This window comes from Macrosteles quadrilineatus, unplaced genomic scaffold, assembly GCF_028750875.1.
Source record: "Macrosteles quadrilineatus isolate MER2022 unplaced genomic scaffold, UCM_ALF_1.0 Scaffold_1__1_contigs__length_201487025, whole genome shotgun sequence".
In the NCBI taxonomy this organism is placed as follows: Eukaryota; Metazoa; Arthropoda; class Insecta; order Hemiptera; family Cicadellidae; genus Macrosteles; species Macrosteles quadrilineatus.
Genome location: NW_026542594.1, coordinates 42,479,061 through 42,506,691, shown reverse-complemented (window position 1 = coordinate 42,506,691; position 27,631 = coordinate 42,479,061). Strand labels below are relative to the sequence as shown.

Genomic DNA, 27,631 nt, shown 5'->3' with positions numbered 1-27,631 from the left:
AATCATCCAAACCTACTACAAAGACCTCGTCAATATTGACAATGTGTGAGAATTTCCATCAGAAAATACATTATATTTGGTCAATTTAATGCTGCTATGTTATTTTCTGTCAAACACATAAAGGAATTGCTTTATTTAAAAGCTGCATACTCTGTTAGGAAATACTTTTTGTATAGGTAATTTAAACAGTTTGTTTGATTAAAACAATACAAATCACTTAAACAACTGAAGTAACTAAACCATCTGAACGATTTATAAAATAATAAAGTATAAATATACTATTTACCTTTGTTGTTGTTGCCTGAACTCTTGTAGATAATATGGTAAAGCCACTCTTTGCATTTCACCACCTTGTGTGTCATTTCCAGGGGTCTTCTTGAATTCATATTCTTATCACTAACTCTATATAGCCAAACACCTAAAACAAAATCCAACTCAAACACTATAAAATTTCCCTATTCCCTCACAATTCTGAACAAAACCCTCTTATAACCATTAGGACAAGTACAAGAAAGAAAGCTACCAAAATATACAAACATGTAAAAATAAACGGATCGCACATCCTCATAAACAAAAAAGAAGACTACACCAGATCTACAATTTTCAAATTAATATACGACATCGAAACGAAAAAGACTGAAAACATTGCAACAAACCGGCAACACCATAGAGATCCAAGCTCCTGATATATTTTGTAAATATTTTGTACTATAGTGATAGTAATAAGAATACAAATTCAAGAAAGTCCCTGGAGATGCCACACAATAAGGTGGAGAAATAGATAGGGTCATACTTACTTACTTGCATACTTGAAGGTATCCTACTTGTAGCATTTCACCTAAGGTCATCAGTTTGGATTGGATGTTAGGCCTATGTCATGTCATCATCTTTCCAGAACTCATCCATAAAGTAATTGGCATTTTCCGTTAAATATGTCTTCGGTTTTTTCTTAAATGCCTTCTGTTCAGAGCAACTTTTTATTTCATCTGGTAATCTATTGAAAACTTTACTAGCCAAGTATTGTATCAATGTTGTTCTGTGGATGTTTACAGGGCCGATTTACCAAATAGGCACGGTAGGCATTTGCCTAGGGTGCAAGGCAATTGGCTTTTTTTTGGGGGGGGGGGGCCAAAAGTTTGGAAAATATAAAAAAATTGGTGGTTGTATTTGCATCGCGGCAAACTTCTGATAATCCCTTGTGGCCGTGTAGACATCCATAATCGTCTCCCCCGTTTGCGGCAAGATTCTTACTATTTTCCGCGGTTGGGTCGTTTAAACATAATTTTCGTCTTCCATGAAGTAATATATGAGCATATCCCGCAGTCTTGAGGAGATTATCATGGTCTACCGCGAATGAGACAAAATTCTGATCTATTCCATTATGTATTATCCTCGTCTTGCGCGATCGCAGTCAAATTCTGACCACCCCTCGCGGCCATGAAGACATTATTATATCGTCCCCTGCGGTCATGTGGACATAGTAATCGTCACTGTTGTCATGCGCGATCACGGTAAATTGAAAACTCCAGGTAGAAATACAAAATTCACACAATTCCCGGTTCAAAAAACTCCCACATGATTCCCGGATTTCCCGGTCGGTACACCCGTTATATATATTGCAAAGGGGTGCTACTATTAGTTGTGCCTAGGGCGCTGACAGGGTCAAAAACGGGCCTGGATGTTTAGACGCCCATTGTAATTCTTGTTCCTCTTGAATACTTCAGGAAATTTCAATACTAATATAGAAGTTTACAGAATTACGGCAGATGTAAGAGTCAATACTTTGAGATCTTGAAGTAATAGCCTACAATGCTCTAGGTAATGAACTCTACAAAGAGACTAATTCTTCCTCCCCAAAATGCAACTCCATAAATGAGAATATATGCTATGGAACAAACACCCGTAATAACGACGATGTTGATGAACCTTCATCAAAACATCCAATTCCACCACATTCCTTAGCCTATGAACCAAGCAGCACACCACGGTCAGTCTCGCTATCATTCTATCTCAAGTTATCACAGTTGCTGATGCCAAGATACTTAAAACTATCTTGTGGTTTGATATTAAATTGGTGAATTGTAATTATGGGGCTTAAGTCTGAGTTTTTCTTGTTGTAAAAGTGTAGTAATCCTGTTTATCCATGATTGAATACCAGCTTATATTAAGGCACCAGTTTGAAACCCTAGTTACCCTGGACTGAGTCTTGACACCATATGGCAGACGTCGTCAGCACAAACGTCACACAAACATCATACAACTCATGCAACAACAACAAGAAATTCTTATATGATTCAAGTTGTTGAAACTGGAATGACAAACAATATACCGGGTGTTCCAAAATAGTCCCCCCCCCCCTAGTTAATTTTGACACGGCTGCATATATTCAAACGAGCTTCGATACACGTTACTAGGGTAATGTAAAGTACTTTTTGGGGGTATTTTTTAATCCACCCCCCACCCCCAAATAGGGGTTGCTGGGTGTAACTTTTTGTACAGCAACCCCTATAAAGTAGCGAAGTTGTTGTAAATAAGGTGACACTTGATGGGGCTTTATATTTACACATTTTGAGCTGCCCCCAAAATACCTCTATGGTCCTGGGCAAAATTTTATACTGATCAAAAAGTAGTTTTTACTTTATTAATACAATAATAATGAGTTTAGTTTCCCTGGTATAATCCATAACAACGCTAATAGGCAATATTGGTATATATTTTTACATGGGCTCTCCAAAACTGATGAAAAATAAAAAAATAGCTGTCATTATGTAATGGGTTGAGATAGAGACCTCTGGGTTTCGCCGATGTTAACTAAAACTGATGGCCATTGAAATGATGCGCAACTTGATAGGGGTTGTTATTTAAACATTTTAAGTTACCCCCAGCAACCCCTATTTATTATATTTATTATACCCTACTTATTGGTGGTGGGGGGTGAATTTAAAAATACCCAAAAAAGTACTTTACATTACCTACCCTAGTAACGTGTATCGAAACTTGTTTGAATATATGCAGCCGTTTAAAAATTAACTAAAGGGGACTATTATGGAACACCTGGTATAAATATACTGTATTTTTGCAGTTTTTCAGTATCCCATTATTTTAACATAAATTAAATTGTAATTTGGTTAAAATCTTTTGTACCTAATACATTACGCAATTATCCATTTGTTAACATTTATTGTAATAATTCTTTCTACTAAATTGTTAAAGAATATATGTCTCCCACAACAATATGGTGGTGGCTCTATCACTTAAAATCCAATAGAAGCAAAAACTGAACGACAAAATATTTTTTCCTACAGTCAACCGACAAAGTTGGCTTCCTTGTACTGTTTATCCCTTTCAGACCCGGGAATCTTAGTCATCTCGACCGCTTTAAGTCCTGAGAAAATTTTGAATAAATGTTGGTTTTTAACCTAGATTTCAAATACTAAAATTATTGATTAGGTTTGTTTTAAAGACGAAACCTTCATAATACCATATCAACCATTTCAGTTTCAGCAATAATTAGCATGATATACGTTTAAAAACATAAATAAAACAGTCATTAACCTTAACAGTTGCCGCAACAAAACAATCAGTGTTACCATAAGACATGAAGGCAGACTGCAAAACAAAAATTCCCAGCTGATCTCCATAGCCTACACAATCGATGCGTACAGGTCTGAGCAACAGAAAGATCCAGAAACTTCAAAAAAACAAATTAACATCTAACCTACACAATCGTGTTGGTTAGGTTGTCAGGACTCAAAAATTTACCTACACAAATGAGTGTGCTGGGTCTGAAAGGGTTAAAGTACAGAAAGCTGCTAATTGCTGCATATTTATACTTTGCCGTACGGTTTATACTTTGCCGTACGGTTTATACTTTGCCGTACGGTTTATACTTTGCCGTACGGTTTATACTTTGCCGTACGGTTTATACTTTGCCGCACATCAGGATTCCAACGAAACAACACAAAACAGCGTGGTTCCATTATGCACGTAATCCGTGTACGCTTGGAAATAGGTTGGCAACACTTAAAGATAATTATACTATGAGCAGCTGATTGACTATTATAACTACGATTTAACCTGTCATTTCGTGTTTATAGTTTCGGTATTTCTGAACTTTCTGGACTTTTCTTTTAAACGTTTTTAAAACCTTCCTACGATCTTAATAAACAAGAAAATACCTTTTAAGCATTTTTTTTAGGCGCGGAAACCACTTCAAATTACAAAAACATACGGAACTATATTCTCAAAACGCGGAGCACATTTCTTGCCGAGGAAAAATAGCGGAGTGATATGGACCGCGGGTACTACTTTCTCTAGGGCACCATTTGTGTTGCCAGCTGAACCTAAAAACGTGTTGCATAGTGTTTGAAAGACTAATTATTTATATGCTTTATAGTGACTGTAGGAAAAATATAATGTGTAACACGAGTGAAAAAGGCCTTTGCTGCACTCGAGACCATTCCACACTCGCCTGCGGCTCGTGCGTAAACATTGCTCTCGTGTGCAGCAAAGTGCCACTTTCACCACTAGTTACACAAATAACTATAATCTACACATCACTACAAGAAAGTCTTACAATTAGCTCAACAAGTTATCACAACTTACTTTCAAGTATCTCTATGGCAGGCCAATGTTTGATTTGGAGTATTGAAGTGACAACTTATTTTTGTTTCCTTTTTTTTTAAATGTACAGTTTCAAGAACTTGTTTTAATTTTAGTCAAAGTCTTTTATTCGATTGCATTCATATTCTTGATGTCATTTGTTCACTAATGAACATTTTGCAATAAGAACGGCACCTTCAGAGTACACTAAATTAATATTACAAACTACACGGTACTATATGCAGGTATTATTGGAACACTATTGTTATTCCTAGGGGGCAGTGGCAAGCAGTTTCACAAGGGTCACTTCCATGTTCTATCACTGGCTTGACTGTGGCCATGGAAAGAGTTTTACTTATTTTAAAATATCTCTGTATCAAGTCTTAATTTAATTGGTTAGGAGTATTGAAGCAAAACTTTCAGGATATGGTGCACAAATACAAAATTATTGTCGGGACCACGTAAGTTTGCAGTTGAGGGAGGAGCCTATTTACCATATGGTTTTGAATGAACCAATGAGAACCGTGTGGTGTTGCCAAATCTGTTAATACCAGCTGATTTTAATATATTGCTTAGTATATTTTAATTAGTGTTGTCAACGGGCGATGTGGCAACGTCGCACTAGCCTTGTCTTGTGATTGGCTGCCACCAACTGCAAACTTACGTGGTCCCGACAATAAACTTGAAGTACATATAAAAAATTTGGAAAACATTGAACTCTTGCTAAACACAAACCAATCAAAATGGTGCAAGGATCAGGATTTTTTAAACATGAATACAAAACTCACTGCTGTACTATATAGCAAAAGACTTTTCAAATTTTGAAATTAATAAAAAAATTTAAAAGAGCACTTAAGAGCAAACTTTTTTCAAGCATTTTTCGATTTCCATGTTTGAAAGAAAACAAATTAATAGTCCATATTTATGAATTCACTAAGGGGCTATGAATCTTGTTAGATAATTTATTTGATATTTTAAGAGTACAGTAGGTATGTTTATCAGTATTAGCTCAAATAAACGGTATCAGCAATCTGACACATACTTTCTCCCATTAGCTTGTCAACAACCTTTATCATGGGTAAGCGATGAGAGTAACTATGGTATTTAATAGGTAAAATCTCAAAAGATTCATTAACTTTTGAACAGTAATTTTAATAGGAATGAAGGGATGCTCTATTTTGTTTAGAATGATCAGGAGCATAACAGAAGAATTTCAATAAGAATTGGTTTTATTTAAAACCATATTTCCGGTTTTTTAATGGGATTTTATGGGAAAATAGCATAAGTTACAATAACTTTTGAACCATAATTTTTACAGCAATGGGGGATTGCACTATGTTGTTTGGAATTATAAGTATTGCCACATACTAATTTCAATCTAAACCGGTTCCTTTTGAAAATATGACTTTTTCTTATTTTATGGGGTTTTTTATGGGAAAATAACATAATTTGCAATAAATTTTGAACCGTAATTTTTACAAAAAAGGGAGTTCTACTATTCTGTTCAGAATTTATAGGGCTAAAACATACTAAATTTCTATCAAAATCGTTCAGGCCATTTTTGAGAAAATACGATTTTTCCGTTATTTTATAGGTTTTTATGGGAAAATTGACATTAAAAATCAAAATTTCAAAAAAATGAAAAAGACACCTGGACATACCATAGATTATTACCTTCATCTCCTGGCTCGATCTTAAGGAGGCAAATGACAAAGCCATATATGTGGCAGATTATTGGAAAAATAATATCTAACTGAGCTGGTGATTTTTCCGGACACGGAAAGTAAGTAAGTACCTACATACCAAATTTCATCAAAATCGGACTACAAATGTGGTCTGTAGCTCTGTACACATCCAGACACACAGACACACACACACACCCACACACACACACACACACACACACACGCACACAGACATCACTTTGAAAACCACTTTTTTGGGTCCAGGGGGACCCAAAACGGATATATCCACTCAAAACTCAAACTCGAAAATTTTGACAAAAACAATAGGCTACTTTTTTACTGTATTATTGTAAGTCAGGTTTCATGTCAAGAGGCAGTTTATCTTTAACACTGAGGTAATTAAGGATCAGCTAGTGTGCCAATCAGAAACCAGACTACAATATTAGACCGACAATCAGTAATGAAGTGGGTCTCCCGACAAAACATATAATTCAACTCTTTCATTGAAATTTTTAACTTAACAATGGAAGTAAAAAGTGGAGAAGACTAGTATTCATTCACAGAAGTTAGTAAAAACCAACCAATAAGTTTTGTTGAGAGAGTTTCATAACACTATGAACATTCTGAAAACTTGCTTGAAACTCCTGTCAAGCATATTTCAAGTAACTTAAATTAAATCGGATCGGTCCTGGGACCTTTACTTTTCATTTGTTACTTAACAAATTTTAAAAAGTGTCTAAATTTTGCCCCATGTACAGGTTTGTATCTTTATGCAGATGACTCTAATCTTAAAGTATCTGGGAAAACTGCAGAAGATGTTGAGTTGCTATCCACAATAGAAATAGCTTGTATTGAGGATTTTTTTAATAATCACAATAAAATTTAAAATTAAATGAAAGTAAAACCAAATGTGTCACATTCAAATCAAAACAAAACAAAACAAAAACAATTCCAATCCTAATATTGAAGTAAATAACCAACCAATTGAAATAACAGAAGCCGTAAGGTTCCTTGGCCTGACATTGGACAGCAACTTGTCTTGGGACAAACATTGTAAACTTGTTATCAATAAAATAAATTCTGGTCTTTGTGCGATTAGAAAAATGTCAAAACTATGCAGTGTTGATGTTTTAAAAATGATCTATTTTTCCCATATTCAATCCCATATATCTTATGGCATATGTGTATATGGAGCCACCTCAAATTCGAATCTAGACCAAATTTTGACAATACAGAAGCAATCAATCAGAGCTATGTTAAAAATGAACAAAGATGATTCTGCAAAAGAACACTTTAAACGTCTAAGGATCCTCACTGTTTATGGTTTGTATGTTCTTGAATGTATTATGTTTGTCAAAAACAAAAATTTTATTCCACCAATTAAAGAAAATAATCATAACTACAATACACGTAACAAAAATAATTTTGTAATTGGAAAACACAAATTAGAGCTCTTAAAAAAAAAAGACTGTCAATGCAGGACATGAATTTTTAAAATTTATTCCTTTGAAAATTAAAACAGAACAAAAACCCAACATTTTTAAAAAACGTCTCAAGGAATATTTAATGGACCTGTCCTTGTACTCTTTAGACGAATTGAAAATGGCGATATCATAGTTTTAAGCATTAGTTTTAACTTATTTGACACTATTCATGTACAACTATGTATACTATGAATAAAGATTCTTGACTATGACTATGACTAAATTACTGACATTCTTCTTGTCTTGTGTGTTCAGTAAAAACTGCTTTCTCTCCGTTGTAAATATGGTCTATAATTTTTGCCTCACACAAAAGTAAAATCACTTTTAAATTGTTATAGTAGCTATCCTTCTGGAATAAATACATTTTTCCATAAACAAGTAAACTACAACAGTTTTCATTTTCTCCATAAGAATAACATCGGAATTTTAAATTACACTATTTTTGAATTTTCTCCGTGACCGTTAGGCATACAACAGCACTTTAATATACTAAATTATTTCTTTTTTTAAGCTCTACAAAACGGTTTAAAAAGAAATTGCAATTTTTTTTTGTTTTTAGGGGAAAAAATGGGAAAACCCCATTTTTACCCCATAAACGCCCGTTCCCATGATCTGATTATGCTGGTTCGCGAACTCGTTAGAATAAATATAGGTTTACACCAAATTTCATCAAAATTGGATCATTTTTGCTTGAGTTATCACGCTAACGGACACACATATATATATATATATATATATATATGAATTTGGACGGATGGTGTTTTTGGCCTCTCGGGACCTCAAAACGAAAAATTAAATCGGTCCCGGGTCCAGGTCTTACCATGAGTACTACGGTAATAGCTTATTCCCTATATGGGAAATTCGCTAAAAATGAGTTGAACAATCCTGTTAAAGATTCTTATAATTAAATTATCCGTTTATTTTAATAATAATAGGTTAGAGCGATTCAAAGCTACCTATAAATAAATGATGCATAATGTTATGATGATCAGATGTAAATATAAGCCAGCTAAAAAGTGAAAGTCGTCATCTTTGTCACAATTCATATCCCCCCCCCCCCTTAAGATCCAGATAAAACAGAGTTGACATTGCAATATTTCAATAATAGAAATAGAATATATTATTTTATACTGCATTGTACACTAAATACATTTTTATTTTATATTATTGAAAGTACAAAATATTGCACTTGAAAACAATTTCTTGGCTCATGAAAGGATTAAATGCATATCGATTTTAAAATTTATGTTCTGAATTTTTAGGTAAATTTTTAGGACGTGAACAACAAGTAGCAAAAAGTGCAGTCATGCAGATTCGTTGAGTGCGGCCATAAAGTGGATTGCATGTTGGGCGAGCTGCAATCATTGGCTAATACCGCGAACTAGAGCAGTTGAATCTCAGGGTGTGGCCTGCATGCAACGACTATCTCTTCCGTTATATGTCCAGGCTAAGATAGCTGGCTCGAACAGAGGAACAATACATATGCCTTCATTATAGGGCAGTTTTAAAAGAATAGACTCATTTTTCGCTATCCAGTGTATTTCTTCATAAATTTTATTGCAATATTTCTTACATGAACATTATTAGAAAAGTATAATATCCACTTATAAAGGATAATATTATAATATCACCTAATATAAAGGTCAGGGCCCTGTTTCATAAAGATAGACTTTTAAATACACTAGTATTACTAGTCCATGGACTAGTAAATACTAGACTAGTAGTTTTATGAAACAGGGCCCAGGTTTTACTTTATGGCCTTTGTAGAATTTATTTTTATATACACTTTTTTGAGTTATCTAATCTACAACAGGTACGGTACGGAGCTTGGTGTTTATAAAACTTTTCTAAATAACTTCTTGATCAGCATTGTACGTGTTATTAAATTTATGGAAAGTAAATGAAATATACGTCTAATAACACTTAAAACATATATTTACGCTTACTGTTACTCACAAGATGGTAAATATACAAAAAAGATGGTAAGTGGCAATCGATTTTGATTGGACACTCCAATCATCATCAGACCCAATAGGCGAACAGACACAACAATAGACATTCGCCTATTGGGTCTGATGATGATTGAAGTGTCCAATCGAAATCGATTGCCACTTACCATCTATTAAATACAATTATGAACAAAAACTGTATAAAACTCAATTCAATCATTTCATAATGTAAACATTGAACTAAACAAAAACATTGAATTCAACATACAAAATAACAATTAATTCTGAACATCTGTGAATCTTATTAACATATGTAACAGTGGTCCCCCCCTTAAAGTTTTGTGCGTAGCATCTGATCCACGTGACGTCTCCAAGTTTGACCATCATCCATTTTAACTAATAATGAAGATGACCATCTTTAATTTCAACTGTTCCCAAGGCCCACTTATTACTGAATAATTTCTGACTTGTACGCGGTCCCCAGGATTGAATCTTCGCATTATGCCTTTTGGACTGGTAGGTTCGTGTTTTCCCCGAGGCTTTAGTAGACTTAGATAAGTGTGAATCTTTCTATTAAACATGAGGAAATATGAAGAGGTTCCCGTTGAATTAGGAGCTTGGCGTATCTGCATTAGAAATCTATGTATTTTTTCATCGATGGTCCCAGGTTCATTTTCCATACATTTAAGTGATTTCTTTACAGTTTAAACAAAACGTTCTGATGAAATGAGGGAATAAAATACATAAAATACTTTATTAATAACTGATGTAAAAAGGAAAGATATTAAAACATTAACACTTCAAACTGTGAACATATTAGAACAACAACAAAATATAATCAAGCAGCTGATATTAAAAGACACATTAAAAAGATATTTGATTATATAGCATTAAGCAAAGCAATACTATATAAAATCCTCAACATTCCCCCTTAATCAAACATATTTTTTAAAATTTAATCTGAGTCTTTAAGTCCCAAGTCCGTCACAAAGTTATTAAATTTTTCACGTGACAATGATTTGGTTAAAATATCAGCCGTCATATTTTCAGTTGGCAAATACTTAATTTAAATGCACTTCTTAACCATATTCCTGACCTTTAGCAACAAGACATGCTTTGAACTTCTCACGATCACCATCTACATGTTTCTTAGTTTTATAAACCCACTTGTGTTTAACCACATTTTCATTCTTCGGACGATCAATCATCAACAATGTGATTTATGTCTGCTAACTGTTGAACTAAGGACAAAGTACCATTTACATAGTCTGCCATTGTGCTAAAATCTTCCAATTTAGTTCTAAGTAAATGTCTTAAAAGACTAAGTCTTCTAACCAAACTTTTGTTTTCAAAAGCATTCTGGAGATTATCCTAAGCTTCTTTAGCAGTGTTAGCTGTCCTAATGTAAGGATAACAAGTAGGCAAAACATTTAAATAAATTTTTGCAAGAGCCTTTTGATCCTTGTTTTTATCTTTAATTTCAGTATCATTAGATACACAATCCCAAAGTCAATCAATTATTAAGGCCATTTTCATTGAAAACTTCCAATTGTTATAATTTGAAACACCCTCTAGACGTTCAACAATTTCCTCCCATTATAATATTTGTCATACTAGACAATCCTGTATTACTTGAGGTAGGTGTAATAGTATGAGTTGTATTAGTGTTTTCTTGTGTAGTTTCCATTTTAGGTCAAACAACATAAAAATTCAGTTCAAGAAATTAGGTAACAAAATATTGTTCATAAGCCTAGACATCTTACCAAACACAATCAGTCCAGAATTCTTCATTTTAATGTAGTTTTATACATATTCAAAATAAATTATATCAAAAACGTCTTCTGGGCCCGTAACCTGATGAAATGAGGGAATAAAATACATAAAATACTTTATTAATAATTGGTGTAAAAAGGAAAGATATTAAAACATTAACACTTCAAACTGTGTGAACATATTAGGACAACAACAAAATATAATCAAGCAGCTGATATTAAAAGACACATTAAAAAGATATTTGATTATATAGCATTAAGCAAAGCAATACTATATAAAATCCTCAACACGTTCAACCTGCCCATTAGATGAAGGGTGATATGGTGCAGTTGTTTTATGTGTGATTCCACACTGTTCAAGGAAGCTGGTAAATTCTAAGGAAGTAAACTGTCTTCCATTGTCTGACACAAGAAGATCTGGTAATCCAAAAGTAGAAAACATTTTTCGCAACTCTTTTACTGTCCAAGTAGCTGTAGTACATTTCGTAGGTAATACTTCTACACATTTGGTAAATGCGTCAATGACTAACAGGAAGTAAAGTCCATTTGTAGGGCCAGCAAAATCAATGTGAATTTCTTTCCCAAGGTCTAGTAGCTGGTATCCAAGGATGGTTCACTTCTTTTTGTGGTGCTTTTTGTTTTTCTCGACACGCTCTGCATGATGCAATCATCTCCTCGATATCTTTGTCTTGTCCTTTCCAATAACAAAAACTTCTGGCTAATGCTTTAGTTTTCAATACACCCATGTGTCCAAAGTGTAATTCATTCAAAACAATTTTAGTAAGAGACTTCGGAATCATAACCCTCCATCCCTTGAGGATACAACCTTCATGAAGACTCAGTTCACCACCGTGAAATCCACTCATCCAGTGTTTATGAAGGCTAGACCTGTGCCTTACGCATTAAAATTGAAAGTCAAACAAGAACTTGACCGCAAGAAGCAGGAATAATTTTGAAAACTCAAGAACCTGAGTGGGGAACACCAATCGTTCCAGTAGTCAAGCCTAACGGAGATGTGAGAATATGCGCGGATTAAAAAGTGACAGTAAACAAGCAGATCCAAAATGAACATCACCCTATTCCCAAAATTTAAGACATATTCGTCAACATGAATGGTGGAAAATTATTTTGTACACTAGATTTAAGAAACGCTTACCTTCATTTGGAAATGGACAACAATAGTGCAAATATCCAAACTTTAAGCACGCATAAGGGACAGTACAGAGTTCATAGATTAATGTTTGGTATTAAAGTTGCTCCTGGCATTTGGCAGAAAACAATGGACAAGACGTTGGCAGGCCTAGAGGGAATACAGTGCTTCTTTGACGATATAGTCATTTAGGGAAATTCTGAAGAGGAACTACTTCTACGTTTGGAAAGTGTCTTAGGAAAACTAAGAGAAAAAGGTTTAAGACTCAATCGTGACAAGTGCAAGTTTCTCCAGAGAAGAATACATTATTTGGGCCACGTCATTGATGAAAAGGGTCGGTATACATAAATGTATGGACAAAGTAGCTGCTCTATCTAACTAAGGTAAGAAAACCTGAGAATGTAAGCGAACTCCGGACATTTTTAGGTTTGGTTAACTATTTACACCCGATTCATAAAAGACCTAGCTACTCTACTGAAACCACTACCTTACATAAACTTTTACAGAAAGGGAACAAATACGTTTGGAATGAACAATGTGAAAAGAGTTTTGAACAAATCAAGAAAGTTATCTCCAGTGATACTGTTCTTTGCCACTACAGTCCAGAACTACCGCTAGTATTAGCAACAGACGCATCTCCTGTTGGGTTAGGCGCTGTTATATCACACCGTTTTCCTGATGGGACTGAGAAACCAATTGTGTTTGCCTCTCGAACGTTGACGAAGCCTGAAGAAAAATATAGTCAGATAGACAAGGAAGCAACTGGCATTATTTGGGGCCTTAAAAAGTTCTTTACTTATTGTTACGGTCGCAAATTCACCCTCGTAACCGACCACAAACCACTAGTCACAATCTTCAACCCAGAAAAAAATCTTCCATCCATGTCTGCAACTCGCTTGTTCAATTATTCTCATTATTTATCAGGCTTTGATTACAACATTGAGTTCAGAAGATCAAATGAACATGGAAACGCTGATTTTCTCTCTAGATTTCCTACTGAGACACAAAATAGTACCTGCATTGGCCAAATTGATGTTTACCTAACAAGTCAAATCAATAAAATGAGTTTGGATCATAAACTGGTAGCAAAAGAAACTTCCCATGACACAGAAATGAATAGGATAGTACACGCTTTACAAAATGGCCAGTCTGTTGAGAAACTTGGATTTCATGATGGTGAGCTGAGTCTTCATGAAGGTTGTATCCTCAAGGGATGGAGGGTTATGATTCCGAAGTCTCTTACTAAAATTGTTTTGAATGAATTACACTTTGGACACATGGGTGTATTGAAAACTAAAGCATTAACCAGAAGTTTTTGTTATTGGAAAGGACAAGACAAAGATATCGAGGAGATGATTGCATCATGCAGAGCGTGTCGAGAAAAACAAAATGCGGAATCTTACCAATACCTGGCTGAAACACATCCTTGAATTTCTCTAAAAGGTTGTCGAGTCCACTTACTTTTTGGTATTGTTGTACTGCCTTTAGTTCAGCCCAGTCTAACTGTACTTCTCGCAACCAATCGCGACCAAATATTGCGTCAAGGTTGTCATCCACGATGTAAAGTTTGCCTGTAAATTCCTGATTCTTGTATGTACAATGCACAAAAACAACTCCTTTTGGTTTGAAAACTTCAGGAGTGTATGTTCGTAGCTGTACTTGAGTATGAAAGACTTTCCTATTAATCTTAAGTTTCTTGAATGTAGAGTAAGGCAGAGTACTTATAGGAGAACCTGTATCCAGTTCCATTTGAACTGGTTTTCCTTCAACTGATAAATCAAGCATAATTTTGTCACCATTTCTTCTATCTATTTTGAAAATCTTGTTGATCTTGACAGTCTTCTTCTTCGGCTTGATGAATTTTTGTTCTTGTAGACCCTAAACATACTCTGGCTAAGTGTCCCGGTTTCTTGCATTTGTTACATATCTTTGAAGCAAAATCACAGTTATTGGCCCTATGGTTTTGAGAACCACATCTATAACATTTTCCTTTAAGACTCTCAAAAATAGCTGAAGGCGTTTTCTGCTTTGACGTCATATGCGATTTGGTTGATACATTTTTGTATTTATCCGTAATCTGAGTTTAATATCAGTTAACGTACTGAGTTTAACGTACCGTGAGTAGTTTAATATCAGCAATAGAGTTAATAAAGTAGTCGTTAAGGACATCAGACTCAATAGTTAAAGGAAGCCTTTCAGAAAACACTTTGTTTTTCTTTATAAGATCCCATGCTGCTTTACATTGGTTATTGCTACTTTCTATGAGGTACACATTATACATTAGTTTGGCTTCTTTTATGGATCTTTTATATTGAAATTTCAATCTTTCATATTCAACATTGAACAATTACAATTACAATAACAATTACTTGAATCATTTAAACCACATTTTAAATTATACAGGTTCAACAGTTTTTGCTTAATATACGCTAAGTCAGCTGTGTACCATTCTTGTTTGAATTTAATTTTACAATTTGGCTTGTTGTCATATTTTCTTTTCACTGGGGTCTTAAAATAGTTCAAATTATTAAGTAATATGTTGAAGACAAATTGAAATTTAGTTTCCGACTCCATATAATCAAGTTTTAATAACAAGTCTTGCCAATCATATGAAGCTAAATTATTACATAAATTATTAATTCTACGTAAGTCTGCTCTAAACTTAGCCTGTGGGACATGTTCTGTCATTGTAGGAACTGTTTGTTTAGTTTTCCTGGGTGGACAACAATTAATAACTACTCCACTATGATCAGAGTAGGGAAAATCAAAAATACCTTTAAAACAAATTGAGGCCCTTTTTTACAAACAAAAACGTTGTCAAGACATTTGTCCCCTCTTGTTGGTTTATCATTTAGATAATAAAAATTGTATTGTTTAAAGAGGTTAAGTAATTCTGTTACAGTTTTAGTTTTATTTTGAATGTTGAATTTGTTATTAAAATCCCCACCCATCACTATATTATAACTAGTCCAATTAGATATGAAATGTAAAAGCTCTTCCATGATTGTTAAAAACTCATCGGAATTTCCATTAGGAGAGTGGTACAAAGATACTATGATTAATTTTAATTCATCAATAAAAACAGCTGATGCTTCAAAAGTCAATTCCTTGCAAAACCTACCAACATCAAAAATTCTGGACTTATACTTATTACTAGTGGCTTTTAGGGGCAATAGCCCCTATATATGTATAAATATTTTGTCTCATGGGTTGAACCTTGAACCATTGGGTTGATCTCCATTTGTCAACTCGATCGTTTAACATTTTTGTATACAATATGTATAATAATTATTACATGCCTGCATAATGCATTTTGTTATCTGCTCTGTTTAAAATAACAGTTCCAAAAGACTGTTCATCCGGTATTATAACAAACTGTCTAATCATTAATACAACTAATGATCATTTTCAATTATAATCTTCATGACTATTAATTAAATATATATATAAATCTCTTTGAATATAGACAAATTCACTTAGATTAAACACATAGAGATAACGTCTTCCTCCAGATTGTAAAATGCTAATTACAATGACAGAAAAATATTGTATTTTGTATTTAGTTTATAACAAAATCTCTCTGAAAACAACATTTTTGTTGTATGGTATCCATTTTAATTGATTCCTTCGTCTTTATTTGATTCTAGTACTATTTTGACATCATCTGGCCGCCTTACCTGGTTAACATAAAGTTGACCATGGGTAAACACTATTTTTTTCTTCAAATAAATGCCAACTTTTGTTCGGGTTCGGCCTCGTCCTTTGCTTTAATAATAAGTAATATTGAAAGCTAATCGCAATGGGAATTGAATACTTGTAAACTTAAACGGCATATCAGGATCTATAGATATTAGTTTTATTTTCGGCATGGAAAAATAAGTCCCCTTTGCCTACTCCAGTAACCACTTATAACTTTACACTTTGTTCAGACATACCTAACACAACAAATCGTACTCCATTAAACAATCCAGACCCTTAAAATTAGGGAAAAGTCTATTTCAAATTTATAATAGTATGCATATTACAGTACATATTACATATCATATGCTTTAAATAAAGTTAAACCACATGTTTTAAAGTAAACAAAGCACATGACCTAGATTCCCATGTTATTTAAATGTGAATTATTTTATTCCGTAACGACAGTTTGGTGCATAATTAAGAAAAATGAATATTTTTCCCCAAAATTTCATGCTGAGACCTTTAAAATGAGACCTCTCCCAGCTTTCTACGTCCTCCCGTTCGCTCACAATTTCATTGTAAAATTTTGGGCTTACGGAATTAGATATATAGATAGATGTACTAATATGGTGGTGCCTCCTCTGATATGTGCAGATCTGCAAAAGGCACTAGCACAGTAAAAATTTTCTGGAAAGCTTTGATCAACCCCATTGTTAGAAAGCCAATGTTCAGATAAACATATAATATTAATCTTAGAATTAATTAAAAAACTATCTAAAGTACACATTTTAGAAAAATTTAAACCCTGAATATTTAGGAACAAAATATCTAACCCATCTTGACAAATATGATTTTGGAAGGTATTTCTGAGTGGTTTTTTGCCACATTTCTCAGAGGTGACAACACCATAATCAACATCATTATTACAGGTTTCTAATACTAGACATGTTTCACTGGCGTTAAGGTTTCCAATAAAAAATTACTATTATCACCTACACTTTGATCACAACCCACTACATCATCGGGAGCCTTTTCAAGCAGTATTGAAGAAGGTAGGTGGAAATTCCTCCATGGAAGACATGTTAAATGACAATGGTAGACATGATTGGTCCTGCAGGTCTGCTGGTCTCAGCGGAGTGGTCGGCTTGGTAACAGGACTTGACAGCTGTAGGTTGGTGTTGGAGTAGTTAGTGGTATCCAGTTTGCTCTCCTCAGGCTGCACAGATCCCTCAGTTGGTGACTGAACCCCTGTAGATGGACTGCATTCCTCAGGTGGTGACAAGGGTTTTACACCATGGTTGCCAATACAGTTTTTTAGTTTTTCCAAAAACTGATAGTGTGGAAGTCCATTCCACAGTTGTCTTCTAGCCGTCGGTTGGTCATATGACACTACACATATTGTAGCGTTGGTGATTTCATACAGCTTTTTAATATTTGTAGAAAAGCGCTCCATACGTATCTTGTCCCGTACACACCCCATAGCAGAACAAACCAACAGTTTAATTTTTTTCTTCTGGAAATCTTCAATAAGCTGGTTAAATGCTTCATCATAATCTTCGTTGGTTTATTACAGTACTCTTGCTTTGTAACCAGACTGTACACAGGTGCACCATCGGGCACAACCTGGCACATAAGCTTAGAGTTTACATAGTTTTGTAATTGAGGCCTACCAAATTTCTTCCGAAACACAACTGCTACACCAGCAGACATATTTTTGTTGTGATCTAAGTCGCTTGAAATGGTGTGAGCAAATGCTGCAGATGGATCATTTTTATATACATCAATGGCATTCCACATGTTGGTTTCAACAACATTTATAACATTCGGCTTAATAGAATTCTTAAGATTATTTACAGGATTGGACTTGAAGTTGCTAGTTTTTAATGACCTATCTTTATTTTTAAGCATCTGCTTATGTGGATGAGGTCCCTTATTAGACTTTTTTCCATTTGAATCAAAACAGGAATTTTTACTAGCAGTATTATTTATAAAGTCAATGATCATAAAAGCCAGTTTTTTTTTACCCTTATAGTTCAAATGCAGGCCATGCCGGGAAAAACAATCTCTCTGAAAATAGTCCAAATCAATAAGCTTAACGTTTTCCATTCGTGCTACAATTTCTCGGATGTAATTGTTTGACAAAGCTATGTCGTAGTGAATGTTGTTGCTGGGCTGCAGATCAAAACGAGGTGGGATTGTTGTAATACAGACTGGCCTTACGGCACTCAGAGCTTTAATTTTACTTTCCATTTCCTTGAAAATTATGTGTGGGTTTTTTTTTATAATATCATTGGTCCCAGCTATCAGTATGAGAGGTTTTAGAGGACATTTTTCTGCTTGGCTGTATACATGTGTTATGTCAGCACCAGACTTAACCATTCCGTTAACCAAGACTTGGTTACCACTGCACAGGCCAACAATCTGTGGAAGTCCTTTTCCTTGGCTATCTGCAAAGAGTTCCACTCGGACTGGGTCTCCATACAAAGTATTTTTAAAGCTCAGACCATTTATCACTCTAGTAGACTCCCTAACCTTTCCAGTAAATGTATTATTCACTTCTTGGACCTGGTGTTCTGTTGTTCCTGAGAAAGTAAGTTGTAGCTGTTGTTTAAGGATATAGGCCTACTATAACTACAATTATTCTTTTTACTAGTCACTTTTCTGGGGATTTGCCATATTTCTTGTGTTTGACAGTATTTATCTTGGTGCAGTATGTGTGAATGATTCTTATTGTTTCCATACTCAGGTAGTTGAAACATCATATCAGAGATAACATCAGATGATAAATGTTGAAAAGTGTGCCACAGAGAGGCCAACTGAGCTCTCTTTGTAACAATGTGAGATTGTTTTATTGTATAAGGAATTGTACTGCCCTGAACTCCCAATCCTTCCAATGTATTATGTTTTATCATCTGAACTATTACGTCAGTGAAGATTGTCAGATAAACACCACAATCAGCACAATTGTGTCACCTACGGTAATAACTACTTACCTATGGGGAAATTTGCTAAAAGGAAATCTGTCCCTGATTTAGGTCTTACCATTAAACCTACGGTAATAGCTTATTTCATGCGTGGGTAATTAAAGCTTAATACATTAATACTTTTAATACTTTTTATTAAAATCTAGCTACAATAAAAATAGGATAAGTAGCTAGGCAACAGGAGCTAGCAGTACATGGGTAACAGACGTACATAAACAGGTGGACGTAAAGTTGAATGGCCTATTGGGTCTGATGATGATGGGGTGTCCAATCGAAATGGATCACCACTACCATCTTTTATGCACCTATATTTACAGTCTTGTAAGTTAACAGAATAAGTGTAAATATATGTTTTAGGCTAAGTGTTATTAAATGTATCTTTTATTTACTTATCGTTAAGTTCAGAAAACCATTGAATATTTTAAGAAATACATTTTTTTAATACAGTTGTAGATTTTAAGATGAGAGTAACTTAAATAAAGTTTAAGAATGAGAATTGTAGATCTCTTTTAACCAAAATAGCCTTTAAATTTATTAGTTAAATAGAAAAATAGGTTATCCACAGCTGCCTAATTCCCTGTATTTTGGTTAATGGAATGTGGTGAGTCGGTGGCTCAGTCAGTATAGCGTCACGGACTTCGGGCCCAAGGCAGCGATGTCGTGTGTTCGGATCCTAAACTGCCGCAGACATTTTATCAGTACAGTTCACCTTTGTACTGTACCGGCTCACCCCTTGCTTTGCTGGATACGTTTCACACGGGCCAATAATAGTCTATGTGGACGGGCAAATGCAAGGCTAAAAGAAGCCGTCAACCTCTATGGAAAAAACGTTACTGTTTCCATTAGTTTGTGTAGTTGTAATGTTTTTAGTTGTAAAGACAGAATAGATTGACATACAAGTGAAACCCACTGTATAGTCCCATACACAGCCCAACAGTAAGCAAACTGTTTGTGTTGAATATTGACACAGTAGTTACAAAGACTTATCTGGACCTTTTATTCCATAAATTTGAAATATTAGAGGAAATTTAGAAGGAAAAGAAATATTGAACTAGCAAAATTATATGTTTTAGTTTGCTGTATTGCTGATGGTGATATTTATTGTTGAGTTGGCTGTGGGAATCGCAGCATCTGTGGCCAAGGATGAGTTTGCTTCTGCAATGCGAGGAACTCTAAACCGTTCCATGGGCAACTACACTCAATCCCGCACTGACCAGTCTGCATGGGACACCATGCAGAGGAAGGTACACATGTCTGATAGTTGCTTTAATTGATTACTTGATTCATTAAACAATTTTATCAATTAACTCAAGGCTGTATTTCCCTAACAGCGGACACTGCGTTTGCCGGGGTCCTCGGCCTAGGAAGGGGCCTCAAATTTCTTTCTTGATAAATTTACTTCACCGAAAATCTGTTTCGTTGCAATCGCATTGATGAAATCTGCGTGACCACAAAAACCTTTACTATTTTGCCGTTAACGTAGGAATTGTAACTATTCATCCGCGATCACGGAATATATCCAGGATTTTATTGTGATCGCGGGAGTCAAAGATCATGTCCCCAAACTCGGAAGATCTTCAGGATTTCGTCATGACCAAAGGAGATAGAAGATTATGTCTCCATGCTCACGCAAGAAGTTAACTTAATTCCTCGGCGGCCACATGAGACGTTCATGGTTCCGCCGTGATTGGAGGAGACAAAGATTATGTCTCCGCGATCGCGCAAGATGTTCACTATTCCTCCGCGGCCACATAAGACGTTCACGATTTCGCCGCAATCGGAGGAGACGAAGATTGAGTCTCAGCACCTGCGCAAGATGCTAACTATTTCTCCGCAGCCATAGCAGAAGAAGCGTTTTTTTCCACGGTTCATGATTTCACTGCGATAGCACATGACGTTTACTATGAACGTAGAAGATGTTCACGATCTCTCCGCGCCCGTCGCAGATGTCCACGATTTTACAGTGACCACAGAAGACCCTTACAATCCGGCTGCGGTTACAGATTTTGTATTAACCAATTTTGGTACATCAATTACTATATTTTAAATCATTCATTCAAAAACCACCCGATTTTGATCTGATGCCCGACGGTCATTATTTTTTAATCAACCCGAAATAAATTAAATATGGCTGTCACCAACCTAAGACCCCTAATCTATATAATTAATACGCTACATGAAACTTTGACGGTTGAACTCCTCCGCCATTTCTTAACCGATTTTATCCATTAACGTCTCATTGGAAAGAGCGTGTCGCGTAGATTTGCAAACTGGCCTTACATTTTTGAAAAAGTCTCTTGGGCTCTGCCCCAGTGGCTGTTAAAGTTCCCATGTTATCCTTATGGAGATCATAATTGTTAACATTTTAATCAGCTGTATATTTGAAATGAAATGAAATGAAATGAAATGAAATGATTTATTGTCGTTAAAACTATGTACAAAGTTCATGACAATCGTCAAAATAAAAACAAAACAATCAAGATGGCTCTGGCAACTAAAATATCTAAAACTCTAAACCAAAGTACTCTTCATGTTTATACAGGCAAGCCTGGGTTAGAGTAGTTTTTATAGCATGTTTGAATTTTAAAACACACAGGTTTTTGATGGATGCAGGCAAGAAATTGTACATTTTAACACCTTGGTACTCAAAACTATTTTGAGTGGCTGTATACTTATGCCTTAGTGTAGACAGATTATCTTTTGATCTAGTACAGTAGTTGTGCACATCAGATATCTTTTCAAAGTGAGAAATGTTTTCTTTTACATATAACAAACTTGCCAAAACATACAAAGATGGAAATGTGAGAATGTTAAGACCCACAAAAAGGGGCTTACAATGTGTTCTTCTATTCACACTACAAATTAACCTCACCGCCTTCTTTTGTAAAGTAAAGAGCAACCTGTTAGCATAAAAACTGTTGGCCCACAGTGAGGTACCATAGGACAAATAGCTATGAATGTGGCCATAATATATACAAATAAGGACATCAACTGAAACAGTGGATCTAAGTGCTCTTATCATAAATATGCCTTTTACAATCTTAGAAGCTACAAAATCTACATGTGAAAACCACTTCAAGTTTGACTGCAAGTGAAAACCCAAAAACTTCAGAGTGTTTACATCATTACCATTACTGCTAAGACTAATAGTTAGGTCTTGAGTCTTATCAGCATTAAGACATAACTTGTTTGCATTACACCAGTCATTAATAACAGCAGATTTTGTATCCAATGTATCTGTAACGTCATTCAAAGAGTTACCCCGTACACACAAGGCCAAGTCATCAGCAAAAAGAAAGCTTTTTACAGATAAGTCATTAATATTACAAGGTAAGTCATTTATATACAGTATAAACAGGGTAGGGCCCAATATAGAGCCTTGGGGCACTCCGTGGGGCACTCGAACAGGGCTAGAATAAGTGCCGTTTAGATAGACTTTTTGCCATCTGTCACTTAGATAAGATTGAAAGAACTTAACCAAAACTGCATCAAGGTTATAGCAAGAAAGCTTATCCACAAGGAGATCATGAGCCACTGTGTCAAAGGCCTTAGACATGTCGTACGATCTAAACACTATGCCACTTTTGGCCTCTAAACTTTGAAAGCAATTTGATATCAGTGCCTGGGTTGCTTGGACAGTGCTGTGTTTGGGCCTAAAGCCAAACTGACTACTTGCTAAAAGGTTACTATCCTCAAGATACTGAGAAAATCTACGATGTACGAGATGTTCCAAGACCTTCGACACTGCAGGGATAATAGATATAGGCCTATAGTTAGCAATAACATTTTTAGGCCCCTTTTTATGGACTGGTATAACCTTAGAAATCTTGAACTTGTTTGGGTAGCAACCTTGAGTTATACAGAGATTAAATAGGTATGTCAAAACTTCACTTATGTAACTAGAAGCTAACTTCAAGATGGGGACATTAATTCCGTAAATATCTAAACAAGAGCTATTGTTAAGACTGTTGATGGCTGCATACACCTCTTCTACAGTAAATAGTTCAAGCCTAAAAGCATTGTTGTCCTCAATAGTCGGAAGAACGTTGCAAGATGTCAAATTACTTAGATATTGCTCAGGACCATTAGAAGAGGCGGGAACATTACTTCTCAGGTTTTCAACACAGTCGACAAAGTAAGAGTTCAGTCCATCGGCAGTTAGGCAGTCAGGAATAGACAAAGGCTTACTGTTACAGTTGCTTAATTCATTAATGATTGACCAGGATGTTTTAGAAATATTACTAGAGTTTTGCAATAAACTGTTGTTATGGTCAAGTTTGGCTTTCTTGATTTCTTTGCGGTACTGCAACTTTAATGAGTTGTACTTAGTTTTAATTTCAGCAGTCCCTGCATTACAAAACAAAAAATATAGCCGGTCCAGCTCATTTTTCATTTTTACAAGTCCTTGATGATACCACCTTTTGTTAGGTTTGTTGTTAGAACCGACAGTTTTCAAAGGAATCGAACTATTTAAGGCCCACAACAGTTTGTCAAAAAACACTTTGAATTTAGCATTTAAGTCTAGGCTATGGTCATACAGTTCAAACCAATTCAACTGGCCAAGGTTAGATAAAAATGTTAAAGAATTCTGAGGATTTAATTTCCTAGTAACTTTTCTCGGTAAAGAAATTGGATTAGATTTAGAATATGACTCAATGTTCATTGACAGAAAGGCCGCATTATGATCTGAGACAGGAGTGTGTATAACTGAGGCTTCCCATCTATCTGGGTGTACTGAGGTCACAATATTGTCCAAGCAGGTACCTTTGTTTACACTTCCAGCTGCAACATTAGGCCTAGTGATTTCATTAATTGCAGTGTGAAGACCAAAACTAGATATTAGGTTTTTAAGTTCCCGGACTTCAATGCTGTCAGACAGGAAGTCTATGTTAAAATCACCTGTGCAAAAGAAGTCAAGTTTCACACCATGCATAGTTGAGAATACATCATGCAGTTTATCCAGAAATAAAGAAACATTACCTGAGGGTGGTCTGTAGAAGTTTACAATCACTGTTTTGTACTTAACGATGTACACCGCTGAGGCTTCAAACGTGAGTTCTTCCACTAATATACTCAAATTTAACTTATCGTAAATTATAAAGTCTAGGTTCTCTTTTACAAGTATAGCAGACCCACCATGTTTAGACATTGATCTAGCAAAAGAGGTTGCAACTAAGTAGCCTCTTAGGCTTAAGCTATTAATATCATTTTGCGAGACCCAGTGTTCAGTCAAACAAATCACATCCACACTACTGTCATACCCAAGCAATCGTAGATAATCTAGTTTGTTGGTAATAGATTGAATATTCCACAGGAGGATGTTTAATTTTTTAGCTGACCTAGATAGTGTTTTATTAGATGACTGGGGCAAGCAAATGTTAGAGGAGTTCCCAATCGCTTTGTTATGCGAAGAGAGTTGTGTGTCAGAGTTATCTGACACTTCAGACTCTACGTTAAATCTACAGAGTCGGGGGGAGTTTCTAAAAAATTTTCCTGGTGCTTAACAGTGCTTGTTGCTTTTTTAGCAAACCTGAAGGCATTTATATATGCCCCAGTAGGCCAGAACTCAGGCAAATATATTTTGTCCCACAAGTGAGCAGGAACCCCTACCTTAAATGTTCGATAGCCTGGGAATCTGTTCCTCATTTGTGTGACTTTATAATCACCACTAATTTCATCACTTATATATTTATTAACTGTGTCACAGTCAACGTCTGTAGCCAGCCTTGAGATAAATAAATACCTGTATTTGTTGACAGTTTTTAGTTTGTTGCTAGTATTGGCAGAACCTGTGATAGAATACATCATGCAGTTTATCCAGAAATAAAGAAACATTACCTGAGGGTGGTCTGTAGAAGTTTAATTAGGTAGAAGTTTAATTAACTATTAGGTTAATTGCTGTTATTTATTTTTCAATTCAATGAAAAGCACTGAGTACATTTATTTACTATTAGAGTTTGTGAAAACATAACCTCCAAGACGGATCGTGATAGGATGGTTGTATCTTAAATTTATGTATTTATCGTTGTTTTGTGTCGCTATGACGGATCGTGTTAGCATGATTGTAACTTAAATTTGTGCATTTATCGTTGTTTTGTGTAGCTATAATTTGTTTATTTGTTGTTTTTTTTTTAACGCCAGAGACTCTATCTGAGTAACTTATTAAATGCTCAACCCTAATGAATATCTGATAAAAATGTTGAATGCTGCTAATGAGATACTAGTTACAACAGTAGTCTATAAGAGTGTATGCTATCTATTTTTTTTTTTATTGCCTCCGACGCGATGACAACGAAACATAGACAGGAGGCGTAATCGTGATAACGACCGCAGCTACAGAACAGTGGCGCGTAACTCATCACAGTCAGCACCTGACCCTGGACAATATCAACTATTAGGTTACAAATGCGCTCTAACACTACCCCAAAACGACTTTTCGTTCTCAATTGGCCCTCTAGCAATGACCTGTGTTGCCTGTACAGCGAGGCATTTTGAAAAGGAGAAAACCGGCCAGAATGCTTTCGGTTTATCAATAACGAAGATAAATGTGGTCTGAGTTAGCCTGCTAGTTAGATGGGTAATCTTTGAGTGGACGATTTTAAACTCATTGTAAATGTGACTGTTATTCGTTTTGAAATAACTCCTGTAATACTTTGCAATCGCTCGAATTCGAGCAACATGTACACTAGTATCTATTATATTATTAAAGTGATACAATCAAATTTTATGTAAACGGTTAAGGCAATTTACTAAATAAAAATATAGGCATGGCACATCAAAATGAAGCTTATGTAGAGTGTTTGAGTGAATTAATGAAACATTAAGAGAGAAAAAAAATTAGTAAACCATGTTAACAAGGAGAACAGAAAGGAATAATGTTTATTTGTACAATATTATGAATCCTTTTAAAATCATCAGCTGTTCTAATTAATTCTAAACAGGCTAAAAAAAAATATTATGTGAAAGAACTGAACATACTCCCGGCCTTGAAGTGTCCTCACTTCAACAGTTAGTTAGTCCAGGGGTAAAACACAGAGTTTAGTTACAGGCCTTCTACAACAGCTCGTTGCGGTTTTTACTTCTACAACTCGTACAATATCATCCTTGCCGGGGAATAGTTTCGTTACTCTTGCGAGGGGCCACTCCAAGGTTGGCCATTGTTCATGAGGCAGAGAGAGCCAGGTGGGACCTTGCCACCAGGATTCGTGATTGATTAGAGATGATAGTGGTAGACCACGTGAAGCACAATCTGCCGGGTTGTGTTCTGATTTTACTTGTTTCCAAGATTCCGTTGGTACAAGTTCTTGATCCATGTCAGGGCTATTGTAGAATCAGACCATAAGTATGTGTTTTGAGAGTTGAATACGTCAGAAAATATAGAGCGAATGTGTGTAACCAATTGAGACAGTAAGTGGGCTGCACATAATTCTAATCTTGGTATGGTAATCTTTTTTAATGGTGCAACTCTGCTTTTTGCCATTAATAATTTTGTAGCAGTGTCCATGTAGTTCTAGTTTGCAGCTTGTTGCAAGATTAAAAGACCAAGGTATAGATATTCGATGAAGGAATTGGATTTCATTATAAACTGACTTCCACTGAGAATGAAATTCCGTTGGGAGCGGAGTATCCCAAGTTAAACCTCTTGTCCACAGCAACTGCATGAAACATTTTGCTAACATAATGAATGGAACTAAAAATCCACAGGGATCAAATATTTGGGAGATAGTGCTCAGAACTGTCCGTTTCGTTGGTAACTTATCAGATGTAGAAATGTCATGCTTATAGGAAAATGTGTCAGTAGTGGGAGACCACTGAAGTCCTAATACGTTGAAATGGGGATCATCAGAGTTTTGGAGGAACTTTGGAGTTTCATGATGTGATTGAGGAATAGAAGTCAATAGTTCTTGAGAATTTGAAACCCATTTTCTCAATTCAAAACATCCGAGTTTCAATAGGTCAATGAGTTGAGATTGAAGATTGAGCGCTTCTTCTGTAGTTTCTGCCCCCATGATAATGTCGTCAACATACGTATGGTTTTGCAAAGCTTGTGCAGCAATAGGATACTTACGTCCCTCATCGATGGCTAGCTGATGAAGTGTCCGAATGGCTAAGTAAGGAGAACTGTTCACGCCATATGTAACGGTACTCAATTTGAAAGTATCAATTGGGTGTTGTTGATCTTGACGCCAAAGAATCAACTGAAAGTTTCAATGATCGGGGTGAATAATTATCTGGCGGTACATTTGGTGAATGTCACAACAAAATACAATATTGTGACGTTGAAATTGGATGAGTAAGTCACAAATGTTAATGTTGTTCTGTAG

The 27,631-nt window shown here is 35.3% G+C and overlaps 1 protein-coding gene across 2 annotated transcripts in view; it reads left to right on the top strand.

Annotated features, from left to right (window-relative positions):
• LOC128982836 (CD63 antigen-like) overlaps nt 1-27,631 on the top strand; it is a 113,362-nt gene that overhangs the window by 40,857 nt on the left and 44,874 nt on the right. For both annotated transcript variants that reach the window (XM_054401866.1, XM_054401865.1), the window contains one exon: nt 20,381-20,551. In XM_054401866.1, the coding sequence (XP_054257841.1) occupies nt 20,381-20,551 (171 nt within the window). The remainder of the gene's footprint in view (nt 1-20,380; nt 20,552-27,631) is intronic.